This window comes from Pteropus vampyrus, unplaced genomic scaffold, assembly GCF_000151845.1.
Source record: "Pteropus vampyrus isolate Shadow unplaced genomic scaffold, Pvam_2.0 Scaffold61, whole genome shotgun sequence".
Lineage (NCBI taxonomy): Eukaryota > Metazoa > Chordata > Mammalia > Chiroptera > Pteropodidae > Pteropus > Pteropus vampyrus.
In genome coordinates this window covers 6,324,153-6,337,591 of record NW_011888842.1, presented here as the reverse complement: position 1 = coordinate 6,337,591, position 13,439 = coordinate 6,324,153, and the positions used below count along the sequence as shown (strand labels likewise).

At 53.8% G+C, this 13,439-nt stretch overlaps 1 protein-coding gene across 4 annotated transcripts in view; it reads left to right on the top strand.

Moving 5' to 3' along the window:
• The window catches only part of PHF19 (PHD finger protein 19), an 18,254-nt gene extending 5,714 nt beyond the window's left edge, over positions 1 to 12,540 (top strand). For 2 of the 4 annotated variants that reach the window (XM_011360975.2, XM_011360974.2), the window contains exons 7-15: positions 1,890 to 1,985; positions 2,714 to 2,782; positions 2,973 to 3,093; positions 4,587 to 4,654; positions 5,941 to 6,102; positions 6,728 to 6,815; positions 7,597 to 7,682; positions 8,673 to 8,768; positions 9,970 to 12,540. In XM_011360975.2, coding sequence (XP_011359277.1) covers positions 1,890 to 1,985; positions 2,714 to 2,782; positions 2,973 to 3,093; positions 4,587 to 4,654; positions 5,941 to 6,102; positions 6,728 to 6,815; positions 7,597 to 7,682; positions 8,673 to 8,768; positions 9,970 to 10,312 — 1,129 coding nt within the window. In that variant the 3' untranslated portion in view covers positions 10,313 to 12,540. Of the gene's footprint in view, positions 224 to 714; positions 736 to 1,889; positions 1,986 to 2,713; positions 2,783 to 2,972; positions 3,094 to 4,586; positions 4,655 to 5,940; positions 6,103 to 6,727; positions 6,816 to 7,596; positions 7,683 to 8,672; positions 8,769 to 9,969 lie in introns of those variants that run through there. The other 2 variants (XM_011360976.2, XM_011360977.2) reach the window with 2 other exon arrangements.
• The last annotated feature ends 899 nt before the right edge of the window (positions 12,541 to 13,439 follow it).

Here is a 13,439-nt window from a genome sequence, read left to right as displayed (position 1 = left end):
CACTGGAGAATCTACGGGTCCCCCTAGTGGGCATTTCCCTTGTGGCCCAACGGGGACCCCCTCATCTCCCGCAGAAGGGCGGCGCGCTGAAGAAGGGAGCCATCGCCAGGACGCTGCAGGCGGTAAAGATGGTTCTGTCCTACCAGCCCGAGGAGCTCGAGTGGGACTCGCCCCACCGCACCAACCAGCAGCAATGCTACTGCTACTGCGGCGGGCCGGGAGAGTAAGGCCGCTAGGGTGGGGCCGGGGCCTCCCGGGAAGGTCGGGACGAGCGGCGGGGCGGGGGCGGGGGCGGGGCTCGAGGGGCGGGGCCTGAGGGAAGAGCCCGAATTCTAAGAACGAGGCCCAAGGGCGGGGCTCGAGGTGGCGAGGAGGTGGCGAGGATGTGTCTCCTGCAGCGGGGGCGACGAGGGTGGAGGTGTTTTCCTGGGGCCCCGTGGAAAAGAAGGACGTATTGAAGAGTGGTTAAGAGCCTGGGGCCCCCGTGTCCAGATCCTCCCAGCCCCATACAGCGCGCAACCCCTGAGCCTCAGTTCTCAGTAGTTTCCCGTTTTATCGTGGTTGTGAGCGGAGCTTGAATTAGATAATTTACCTAAAGGCTCTCGCAGTGCCTGGCACTTGGTAAATACTTAAATGTGAGCTGTTACTAGGGGCGAACAGAACTTAGACAAACTTTTCCATTGTCAGAGCCAATGAAACGGGCTGCTGGTGAGATGAAGATCCTTTCCTCTGGAGGTGTGCAAGCAGCGGGTGGGGGTCATACATAGGGGTTGCTATGGGGGGAATTCTTGTCCTAGTTATTGGTCAAGAGTCTTTGCCTGGTTCTTCCTTGCCGGCCTGGGTCTCTAGGTAGCCATGGCGACTGAGCCTGCGCCATGGGCTGGCTGCACCAAACCACCACAGAATTAAGAGATGGGATCTCTGCTCCTGAGAAATTCAGTCTTCGGGACACTTTCAAGTCCTCGTGTTAGCCCCAAGCTCTGTTGACAAGAACAAGGGGTCTGGAGGCTGTGCTTTCAGCCTACCTGGTTAATTTGGGCAAATCATTTCTCAAGTGGGATTAATAACCTCGGCCCCATCAACTTCCCTGGGTGGTTGGAAGGCCGATGGCATGATGTGGAGAACTGCTTATCTTACAGAGACTTTTGTAGCATTAAGGCAGTGGTTCTCAGTGCTTACTGAGCAGAATTGCCCAGAGTGACTGTTAAAAATGCATCTCCCTGGGCCTTCCCCATAGATTGAGTAGGTCTGAAGTGGGCCAACAAATTTGCAGTTTAACCTAGATCACAGGTGATTCTGATACTAGTGGTCCATGGACCTCACCTGACAGGGTGTGAACAAAGCATCGATTGCTACTAAGGAAATACCTTTTTGTTCTTTATTTATATTCACTAGTTGTCGAATGGTCATGATAGGGTATGTACAGTACCAGCTGAGAGATACCAGAGGTAGTGCTGCCCATGCTGGTTACAGGAGCCGTTGTTCCCCCATGAAGTCCCCTGGGCAAACCCTTCCTTGTCAGTGGTGTTCGGGAAGCAGTTTGTGGGGCACAGTCCAGAGATGGGGGCTCCAGTGTGGCATGGTGGAAGGTCACGGGCTTTGAAGTTAGGGAGGCCAGGATTTAAATCACCATCCACCACTTGCTTCCTGAGTGAACTTCAGCAAGCCATTTAACCTCTGACTCATCTGTAAACAGAGACAGTAGCCCATCCCGAGATCAAATGAGATAGACTCTCCCAGGACCTCCCCTGGCACAGCCTAAGTGTTAGATAACTGAGTTCTCTTCCCTTACCCCAGCGAAGGGCAAGTGTATGTTGGGAAGGTCTGCTGAGACTCACGCCTGGCTGGGAGTGTGGGCCCAGGTGACCCTGGCTCCTCTGTCTCTCCAGATGGTATCTGCGGATGCTGCAATGTTACCGGTGCAGGCAGTGGTTCCACGAGGCCTGCACTCAGTGCCTCAACGAGCCCATGATGTTTGGAGACCGGTAGGTGCAAATCTGGTCTGGCTCAGCCTCAAGTGTGAGATGAGGGGAACAGGGGACAGCAGTAGCAGCTCCTTCAGACAGCCTGCCAGGCAGGCCCTCGTCAAGTGGGAGTCTATGATAGTGTGTACCTGTCTACAGAGGCAGCTCAGGTTAGGGGGAGTATTCCTCCCATAAAGGAACCACAGTTGCCAATGATTTGTGGGGGACCTTAGACAAAGCCCTACCTTTCCTAAGCCCCAATCTCTTTAAGTATCTGGGGAAGGGGGAGTGACATAGGCCCTGCCTCACCCCTGCTCAGGGTTGTTATAGGAGCCATTGGGTATATGGATGACTTGATTCAGCGTCTAACCAATGGGGCTATTGGGAGGTTTATGTGTATCAAACCAGATATTATGTGTGTCTTGATGTCTCATGTCGTTTGTGATTGTGTGTGTCTCAGAGGGGAAGAGTGTGACCGTCTCAGCCCAGCCTAGCTCAGCTCATTCTCTCTGAACTCAGCCACACTCCAGGGCAGTGACACTTGGGAAAGGGGGTAAGGTAGGGGTTAGGAAGGGCAGAGGGATGTTTCTTGGTCCCTGTCCTTCCCTGTCCTTACCTCACTAGAGGCCACCAGCCCTGGGAATGAGAACAGTGCTGACTATGGGAAGGCAGATGGGAGTGAGGGGGCTGGATTAGGGTGGGGTGTCAGAGCCCCTCCCACCACAGGCCCCCACTCCACCCACCCACAGGTTCTACCTGTTCTTCTGCTCCGTGTGTAACCAGGGCCCAGAGTACATCGAGCGGCTGCCCCTACGATGGTGAGAGGATGAGGCTTGGCCCACACCCACCTGGGCCCCTTCCAGCTCCTCCCCTCCCACCCCCTCCAGGAACAATTCCATTTCCAACCACCTTGTCCCAGCCTTGCCCCTGCCCTTCATTCCTGACCCAGGAGGCTCCAGCCCTGGCTGCTGTCTCACCCCGGCCCCACCTCCTTACCCCTTTGCCCAGGGTGGATGTGGTTCACCTGGCCCTTTACAACCTGGGGGTGCAGAGCAAGAAGAAGTACTTTGACTTTGAGGAGATTCTGGCCTTTGTCAACCACCACTGGGAGCTCCTGCAGCTCGGCAAGGTATGCTGGACCATGGGGTGGCAGAATGGCAGGAGTTCACAATGGGGTTACCACGGTCTGGAGAGGTTTGCCCAGGGCCACACAGTGCCAGGCTAGGATCTAGGTCTCTGAGTGCTCACTCTTCAGCTGCTGGCTGGGACAAAAACCCAGGGCCTTGGAGCTGCTGCATCCCTGAGTCCACACCTCTGAGCCTCTGCCTTGCAAGGGGCTTCCTGACCCAGGTTTCAGCAGTGGGCAGGTTAGGGCCTCACCGACTCAGCTGCAGGGAGCAAGGAGTGGAGTCTGGCTGGAGCCGGGCTCTCTACAGAAAGAGATGTTTGAGCCACTCCAGATTACCTGGCGAGGATGGAAAGTGAAATGGGCCTCCCCCCTGCTGGTCCTACTTTGAATAGCAAAAGTGGGCAGCTGGGGCCTGGCAGCCTGGGATCCATGGGGTGAAGTAACAGGCCAGACTTTCAGGATGTCAGAGGTGGAGAGTGACTTGCCCGTGGTTAGCACAACTTCGGAGCTAAGCTGGAACTGAAGCCAGGGCCTTCCCAGCCATTTCCACGATGGGGCCATGTCCCCTTCTCCCTTGGCACCCTTAAAGTCCTCTCCCCCACATCTAGAGTGAGGCATCTTTTCTACTGATGGTCCCAAATCCTCTGATGAGACAGGGATTTTAAAAAAAAAAAAAAAAATGTAATCCTTATGCTTTGCAAAAAATTTTAGATGACATATAATATCTTCATTTTCAAAATATTTTATGTAATATATCTCTTCATTTACAGTGTTTGGTAATTTATAAAACACACATAAAGCCCTAAAGATAGGTAGAGCTGGTACTTTTTTTAAATAATACTTTTTCTAATAAAGAAGTATATTAAAAAAAAAAAAAAAGCCATCCATGTTCCCACATCATACGACCCGGAAGCTACTGCTGCTGATGCACAGGTGCATTTCCTTCCATCCTCTCGTCAGCGTGTGTTTTCCTTCTCACGTAGCTTAGGTTATACAGCACGTGCAATTTTAAGTCATCTTTTCAGCTTAGACTACATCATAAATACTTTTCCATACCATGAAAGTTTTCATAAACATTTTTTAATGTCTGCATTGGTTCCCACTACAGTTTACTTGTTTCCTTCCTGTTGGGCGTATCGTTTCGTGTCCATTTGTCCCAATGGTCCAGCATGGGGAACAGGGCCGCGGTGAACAGTTTTGTATACAAAGCTTTCTCCATGTTTCATATTATGTCTGTATGACAGAGTCCATGGAGTAGCATCTCTGGGTTAAGGGCCCAGACATTTTTAAAGCTCTTGATACATTTGGGACAGGAGTTACTCTCCCCAGTTACAGACAGGAACTGAGCTCAGAGAGGTCATGGAGTAAGTCAGTGGGCCTCACGTGGAGAGCTCAGAAGCATCAGGAGACTGGAGAGGAAGGGGACAGGGCGGAGGGCTCTTCAGATGCCATGTGTCTGGGTCTGACTGTCCCGCTGGCCTGCTCCCCCTTAGCTCACCAGCACCCCCGTGACGGACCGAGGACCGCATCTCCTCAACGCGCTGAACAGTTACAAAAGCAGGTGTGTGCCAAGGCGGGGGTGCCATGGGGCCCCCGACGGGTGGGATTTCAGTCTAACAGTTCTTCCTACCTCATACATAGCTTTTGCTCAAGCTGTGCTCCCTGCCTGGGTCTCCCGCCCCTTCTCTTTGACTGTATAAGTCTTATCCATCCTTCAAGATCCAGGGAGCACCCCATCTCCTTTGTGATACCTCCCTGACCTCTCCATCAGTGTGACACATTTTGGTTCTGGGCTCAGCTCCATACGGGCTTGCCACCCCTCCCACCCCCCACCTCCTGACCTCTGAGGGCCCCTCCTGCCCCAGCCATCTTTGGTTCTGGGCCGGGCACCAAAATATCAATTCACCATCTCCCAGGTGAGCTGCATGGCCCCTGCTTCCCATCCAGTCTTCTTTGAGTTCTCGGAACACACAGCTGACACATCCCTTGCTACCGCCACAGGGAATGCCCAGGCTCCTTAACATGGCATTCAAGGCCTTGGATGATCAGTCCCTGCCCATACCTTCTGCCACGGTTCCTTTGCTTTATTCTGGGTGTCAGCCATTCTGAGCCCTTTGCTTTCCCACTCATGCTTTGGCTCGCGCACCTCCCTTTGCCTAGGATGCTCTTCAGTCCCTTTCATTTGTTTGTCCTATCAACTGTTTATCAAACTGCTGCTCTGTGTCAGTCCTGTGTAGGTGTGAAGACATAGTGAGGAATAAGTTATGGTCCCTGCTTCTGTGACGCCTCTCCACACATCTCTAGGCTGACTTAATTCACTCTCTTTTCTACCTTCTCATGGTTTGGGGCCAGACACAGACCTACTCTTGAATACATGAGGCCTCCTGTCCTTCTGTGGACAGTCTCCTGAGGGTAGGGCTGTGTCTGAGTCACCTCTTCAGCCTTATGACACCTCAGCCAGTATTAGAAGGATGAGGGAAGTGCCTGGAGGTGCTTTCAGTCTCCTTGGGGAGAGCAGAGGACAGAATGGTATTCCACTGGGAGCTGGAAGCAGCCTTCCTGTGGGAGGTGACCTTGGGGCTGGTTGAGGCAGAGAATAGGGAGGCGGGCAGCAAGAAGCACACACATGCAGGGGAAGGAAAGGGAGGAACCACAGCCACGTCCTCAGCCACCACCTGGACTCCTGATCCCACAGGCTTTGAAGGAATCAGCTTCTCCACAAGGCCACTCTGGATTTTAGCTCTGGGTCCAGGGCGACAGAGAGAGTAGTTTTAACACTCGACTCTCCTCCCTAGGAGGATGGACCCACAGACTCCAGAGCTTTCTCCTCCCCTGCCCACCCCCCAGGTTCCTCTGTGGCAAGGAGATCAAGAAGAAGAAGTGCATCTTCCGCCTGCGCATCCGCGTCCCACCCAACCCGCCTGGGAGGCTTCTGCCTGACAAGGGCCTGGTGCCCACTGAGAATGGCGCCTCCTCCGAGCTGCGTAAGAGAGGAAAGAGCAAGCCCGGGTCAGTGCCCCAGGACCCAGGGACTAGGGCTGCAGCCGCACTCGGGTTCTCTGCTCCCAGCTCCCAGCCTCAGCCGACAGGCTCTGCAGTGGGCCCAGAGAGTGTGCTAGCATCCAAGCAAGCGGGGAGGACCTGCATCCAGCTAGCCCCAGCTGGAGGTGCTCAGAGAGGCCCGTCAGTGGCTAGCCAGGGCTTAATCCCACATCCCGACTCCTTCCACAGCCCTTACTGCCTGAGTTGGAGGAAAAGCCAGATCAGGGGACCCAGTCTTGCTGGATGAGGGCGTAAGCAGAGAGGTGAAGGGGAAGTCAGAGCGTGAGGGGTCCCTAGCTCTCCTGCCTGAGCCGAGGCCCCTCTTCCCGGGCGTGGGCTGGGAGGAGAGCATTTGGGTGCATGTGCCCGGAAAGGCATCTTCTCTCTTTCTGCCCACCATACCCCCTTACACCGTCCTGCACCTGCTGCCCCAGAGGACTGACTTCCCCTTCTCCCCCATCTCCTTGTGGAGAGCCTGACCCCACCCCTGCAGCTGTGACCCCAGCCCTGCCCCTGCCACTCCTCCCTCTGGGCCACCTCTTGGGCCCTCAGGCTCTGACTGGGCCACCCTCTCCCTTTTCTGTCTCCACAGTTTGTTGCCTCACGAATTCCAGCAGCAGAAAAGGCGAGTTTATAGAAGAAAAAGATCAAAGTTTTTGCTGGAAGATGCTATTCCCAGTGTTAGTTCCTTGTTTTCTTACTCTCCACTTTCACATGCAGGGTCAGCACATACCAGGGATTCCTGTGCAGAGAACAAGTCCCCCAGGCCCAGGGGACTCTCCCACGTCCCATAAAGGAGAAGCCAGCTCCTATTGTAACAGCTAAATAAGGAAAAGCCAGGCACTGCAAGCCCACTCATTTCTCTCTCCAGATTCTCCCCAGAACCCGAAGCAGGGGCAAGGGTAGGCAGTATTCTGATCCCCACTGTCCAGCTGGGGAAACTGAGGGCCAGGCAGGGGCAGTGGCTTCCCTGAGGTCACACCTCAGGTGGTAGCAGAGCCCAGCCTAGAACCAGGGCCCATGATCAATTTCTTTCCTCCGTCAGCCCTGCAACCTCACTGAAGCCCTCCCCTTGGGCAGCAGCATTAGCAATGCTTCCCCTCTCCCCAGCACTTGACAGTTTACAAGGCACTTTCACAACCGTCATTTCATTCTGTTGTACTTCCTGACACCTCTGGGAATGAAGCATGGCAGGGGTTACTGTCCACTTTTGCAGCTGAGGTAACAGACCCAGACCTGGCAAGGTCATACGGTTGGCCAAAGGCAGAGCCAGGACTAGAGTCAGTGTGACGTGGCTCCCTGGTCAGGCCTGGGAATAAAGAGGAAGTGACAAGTCTTACCGACGGGAGGGTCCAGCCCTCAGAAGACCTGGCTGGACCAGCAGGCAGCCTGCATGGCCCTCAGCCCCCAGGGAGACGATCCAATGCTCACTGACCCAATCTCCTCTCCCTGTGTCCACAGAGCGACTTTACCTCGGCCTGGAGCACCAACCACCACCTGGCCAGCATATTTGACTTCACATTGGATGAAATTCAGAGTTTAAAAAGGTAACAGTGAGGGACCCAGCAGAGAGGTCTGCTGTGGAGACCAGGCCGGAACCAACTGGGGAGATACCTCTGCTCCCTGCAGCAGTGAAGGCAGGCTCTTCAGAGGGCAAGCAGAAAGCCTTTTGGGGGAGTGGGAGCTCCCTTGGAGTCGGCCTAGTTAAAACGGTCCATATTGCAGAAGGCCGCCTGAGGGTCTTCTACACTGGAGCTTTCAGCGTAACCACCCTCTGCTGTACAGTCTCCAGTGCCCCGGGGATAGTCCTCGGAGCAGCATTCCAGGCCTGCCTGGCCCGGGCCCTCCCTACCTCTCCCACCCCAATCCTGCTTCTCTCAGCCCCTTATACCAAAATCACTGTTTGCATTCACATTCGCCTTCCCCCAGGAAGCTTTCACTGACTCCCCAGGCTGCCTTGGACGCTTCCTGTGTATTCCAACAGCACCTTGTGCTTGGTGTATCCAGGGAGCGGGACTGCATCTTCCGTTATTTCTGAAATTAAGGTCATTCAGTGCTTTCCTGTAGGGATGGATGAGAGCAAGGGCTTCAGATAGGACTGGGCTCCAGTCAGGACTGGGCTCCAAGTTACTAGCCATGTAACTTTAAATTCTTTAACTTCTCTGAATCTCCTCACTTGTTTTTACATGGTCGTTAGGAGATTCAAACAAGATGTTGTATATGAAAGCACTCTGGGCCTGTAAAGGATAGCACAGGTGTGCTGGGATCATGCTTATTAACGACATTTTTTAATTACTGCCACAGTGCGTACATCACCACCAGGGGCGGGTGGTCAGGACTTGACTCCTTGGACTTTGAATTCTGGAAGGGTAGAAAGTGGACAGGCAGAAAGAGGTGACCACTGCAGGTGTGGTGGCAGGAAGCTCAGCAATGAGAAGGCGGGCCTCTGCTGGGATGAAGGACGCACGTGAGAGGGGCCGAGAGACAACCGGAGAGGTCCCAAGGGGCTGACGGCAGGCTCACCCTCTCCTCCTCAGTGCCAGCTCAGGCCAGACCTTCTTCTCAGATGTGGACTCCACAGATGCCGCCAGCACCTCTGGCTCCGCCTCCACCACCCTCTCCTATGACTCCAGGTAAGCTTCTTGGAGTCTGGACTCAAATTCTTCACCGCACCGTCCCCCTACCCCCAGCCTCCACCTCCCACTCTGTCACGTGTGGCTCATTCTGTGCGTCTGAGTCTTGGGCTGAGGGACTTGGCGTTCTGCAATTGTGTGTCTGGATCTGGGACCCACTGGCCTAAGGAACGGGGTACACAGGTGGGGGCTGAGTATGGGCATTCAGGCCGCATCTCTTCCTCTGCTGCACAAGACTGTGTGACACTTCACACTGGGCAGTTCCAGTTCAGGGGTCGTGTAACCAGAGGCTCTTTCATTCTGGGGGTCGTGGCCTCTGCATGCCAAGATACTGCAAGTCTGAGCCTCTGACTGCAGGGACCCCTGACCTAGTTCTTGTTTATCTGAATTTGGTGTCTCAGGTCTCTAAGGAAAAGAGTCATTGTTTTGGAAACCTGAGGGAGGGTCTAGGAGAGGACACTACCTTCCTCTGGAGGTGCAGCTTGTTTGGCAGTAGCTGGTCCTCAGCAGCCTGGGGGGCGGTGCCGCCAAGCACATACACGAGTTCTTCTGGACTTGGGCCCTTTCACTGTATTTTGGGGTATTTGAGGCCTTTGTAGAAAGTAGAAGTAGAATTGTGTGTCTTGGGAGTTTGTCTCCACACATCTGTGTCTAGGTTTCTTTGTTCCCTGTTTTATTTCTTCCTGTTTAGCTCTTCAGCTCTGTTTCAAGTACCTGTGAATGTGTACCTCTTCCTGTGTGTTCACTTCTCTGCCACCTCTGCCTTTCTGCCAGTGCGTTGTGCATTTGGTGTCTCCAGCCCAGACCCTCTTATCCATACCCCCATCCTTACTCCCACTCGACTTGTCTAGCTACGTGAATCCAGATGAGGGACCAGGCAGTATAAGCAGGGCCTCTGCACAGCACGGCTAAGAGGCACAGAGGGTGGTGCCCCTGGACCTGTGCAGGGCTGAGGTCCCAAGTATGAAGACCATGTGCTTTAGAGCTGGAAACATCTAGGTTTGAATCTTGGCTCCGTCATTCCCAGGCTAGTGGTTTCTCCTCTGGAGCCTGTTTCCCTCCTCACAGTGCTATTGTGAGGATGCGGTGAGATAATCCACATCCGGGGCCTGGCCCAGGGCCCAGTGCCCAGTACCCAGGAGAGGGACTTGCGAGGATTTTGCCCTTTCATTCCCATCTTCCTCTTATCCTCCTGATATAGACGGACAGTGGGCAGCCGGAAGAGGAAGCTGGCAGCCAAAGCATACACGCCATTGCGGGCAAAACGGCGGGCAACTGAGCTGGGTGAACGCTGCCCATCAGACAGCAGTGCAGAGGGGGCATCAGGCCCCGAACGGCCAGACGAAGGCATCGACAGCCACACGTTTGAGAGCATCAGTGAAGATGACTCGTCCTTGTCCCACCTCAAGTCATCCATCACTAGCTACTTTGGTGCAGCGGGGCGGTTAGCCTGTGGGGAGAAGTACCAGGTGCTGGCTCGGAGAGTGACACCTGAGGGCAGGGTTCAGTACCTGGTGGAGTGGGAAGGGACCACCCCTTATTGACTGGCTCTCAGTGGATGCCAGGAGCCCTGGAAAGCAAAGGAGAGACGGCGGAAGCCACAGGCTCCCTGGTTCTCTTCAGGGCGGGGTGGGGGAGGGAAGCAAGACAGAGCTGCAAGTGCCTGGCCAAAGGCCCTTCCTGCCTGCCTCCCAGGTCAAGATCTGCGCCTCTGCTGTGCCCATTCTGCTCTCGGGGCTCCTCAGACTCATCACCCCTTTGCCTGTATCTCTAAGGTCCCACCAGCTACTTCTCAGTCTCCGCACACTCCACACTCCCTTAAACTGTTCATCTGTTCCTCTGAATGTGTCCCCAGGCTCTGGGACCCTTTGTCCTGAGGCCTGAATCTGGCTTTCTCTCTGTCCCTTACCTCTCTCACGTGTGCACACTGTCCCTCCACTGGATGTCCCTCACAGCTGACTCAGGGGGCAGCCAGTCCTTCCAGGGACCTCATCATGAGAACGGGAACCTTTAAGAATAAGGCGGATAAAAGGAGCTCTCGGAGCTTTTCTGTCCCACTTTCCTGCCACATCCCCCTGCCCTTGGAGATGCTGGTGATGGTAGAACGCCCCTGCCAAAGCCTGTGAGGCGGAGATCCTGGGACTCGGGATCTGACACACAAAAAGGCTGGGTCTCTGCTTATTAAGGCTGCAGTGTCAGCTTCTGAGGTCCCAGAAGTTTTCCTTTCCTTGGCCACACTCCCTCTGGGCCTTGCCTTGCTGGAATAGAGGTGCCCTTGAAAACCTGAGGGACAGGGAGAAGTGGGAGGAAAGGAAGCCATGTCATGCTGAACCTCAGGCTATTTCCTCTGCCTCCCATCCCCAGAGCACCACACATGCAGCTGAACAATGCACACACACGAGCTTCCATCCGCGAGTACTTTAACCCTCCAGGCACCAGCATTTGGCCCCTGGCCTCCAGGTGTGTACACACACACACACACACACCCACCCACCCACCCACCCACACATTCCCTTCAGCGCCAGCCTGGCTCCTGCCCTTGGCTTTCCCTTGGCTCTCTTCCAGGGACCATGTGCTGCAACTAAATGTGAAAGTCCAACCCCTGCCCTTCTTTCGCCCATGACCAGCTCTGACCTCATAGAGAAGCACAGGGGACTTATCCCCTGCCCCTGCCCCCACCCTGAAACTGACAATCACTTTTTGAGACAGGTTGTGAGTTCTAAACGGCCTGTGTCATTCAGTCCTCCCAAAGGGAAGCCTTTGTCAGTGGGAACATAAATAGAATTCTTAGAACCAACATTAAAACTCACACCCATCTGGAGGGAAATCAAAAAATGGGACGGGGAAGAGCCCCCCTCATTTTTGCTGCTTCCAGAAATATTAGAAACTGACTCTCAATTGGAAAATGGAAAGAAGTGCCTTGATTGGGGATGGGGGGGTGCACCAGATGGGGACCGGCCCTGCCAACTGCTGCTGGGGGCCTCCAGCTTGTCTGGTGTTTTATAGGCTGCCAGCTATAAGGAAAAGGTGGATGAACAGTGAGGGGATGGCAGGGGGGACAGCAGGCCTGGGGAGCTGGTTTTTCCATTACTAGGCTGAGCCCCTCCCCACCTGTGAGCCTTCAGGGGGTTCCTGTGATAGTTCAGATACCCTTCGCCTTAAGCCTCAGCTCCAGTGCCTTTCAAATGGGACCTCAATTCCTGTGCACAGCCCTCCCACTTCTCTCTGCTTCTCTGGCATGGCCCAGGCAGGGAGAGTCTGGGGTTAGGCCCAGTTTTCTCCCTTCTCAGCCCCAAAGCTGCTGCCACTGAAGCCCCCATCTGGGGCCAGGTGGAAGGGAAGCTGAGAAGGCAGCCCCCAGCCAGCAGGGGAATGGGACCTGGGCTCTGATCTGTGTGGCTTCCTGCCTGGCTTCTGAGAACACAGCAACCTTCTGGGCCTGCTTTTCCAGGCTTCTGAGAAAGCACAGGATGAGCAAGGCCTATCAGTATATCTGTACCTTCTCTACTTGGGCTCCAGAGAGGCTCTGGGCTCGAAGAGGGGGAAGGAGGGTATGGGGTGTCTTCCCCGCTTGGGAAGTCAGCATAAGGCCTAACAAGGTCACCCTGACTCCGCACCTCAGCCTTTCATTTGTACCAGATAATAGCTGCATTACTGCCAACTGACCTTATAATCCTGTGCACCTTCGAAAAGATTTATGGTTTTGAATTGCTGCTTAATAACATTTGTTATATTAAAGTTATAATTAATGTGTCTGATTTACAACTTAAAAGCTTCTTTTGAAAAGTTGCCTGTCTTACCCCCAGTGAACTATCAGCAGCTGGGTAGCAGCTGACTCTGGTTTCTGTTCCCTGGAGACTGACGAAGGGCAAGACCCCTCCCTGTTTGGCCACCCTGCCACTGCCTACCAGTTCTTTCAGTAATGTTCTTGCCCTTACCACCAAGAGGATGTGGAACCATTTTTCTACTGTTGAGTACCTGAGCCACGGGGGGCAAAAAACATTAGCTGAGAGCCACAGAGAAGTAACAGATGGGAAATGAACTTAGAAACTGACTGTATTAAAATGCATAGGTACAGGCACTATCAAACCGTTCAGTGCACACAGGCACACAACCCCAGAAATCTCAAGCGAGTTCCAGGCCTGGCTCTGCTCGTTAGAGCCTGCTCCACTTTGGTCTGATCCCTTCGATTCAGCTGCAGCTTCCTCACCTTATATATATGCCAGAGATAACCCCTGCTGGATTCAATTTCCCAGGTGTTGAGAGGGAACCCTTTCACATATAAATGCGATAGATTTTTACTTTAAATAAACTTCTCTAGATCTGGGGCAGTGTGGAGAGAAAAATAGACATGAAGGGGTACAAAAAAGGCAGCTGTAGGGAAAGCCAAGGGTTTAACTGAATTCTGTAGTTTCAGGGATAAAGTGTAGCCTCTTAATCCCTGTAAGTGTTCGTGTCTGCCCTTAGAAATCTTTATTAATTATTCCCATTTTCCTTCTACCACTCTCAGTTTCGGACTTTTAACTGCCCTTGGAACAAAGCCACAATTGGAACTGGGGATATGATGGGAGTGGTGGGGATTGTTCTCTGGGCTGAAATCAATGTAATGAGATGAAATTGTCGAGATCTGAGTTCTAGTCCAAGTTCTACAGTGAGCAGCTAAATAGACCC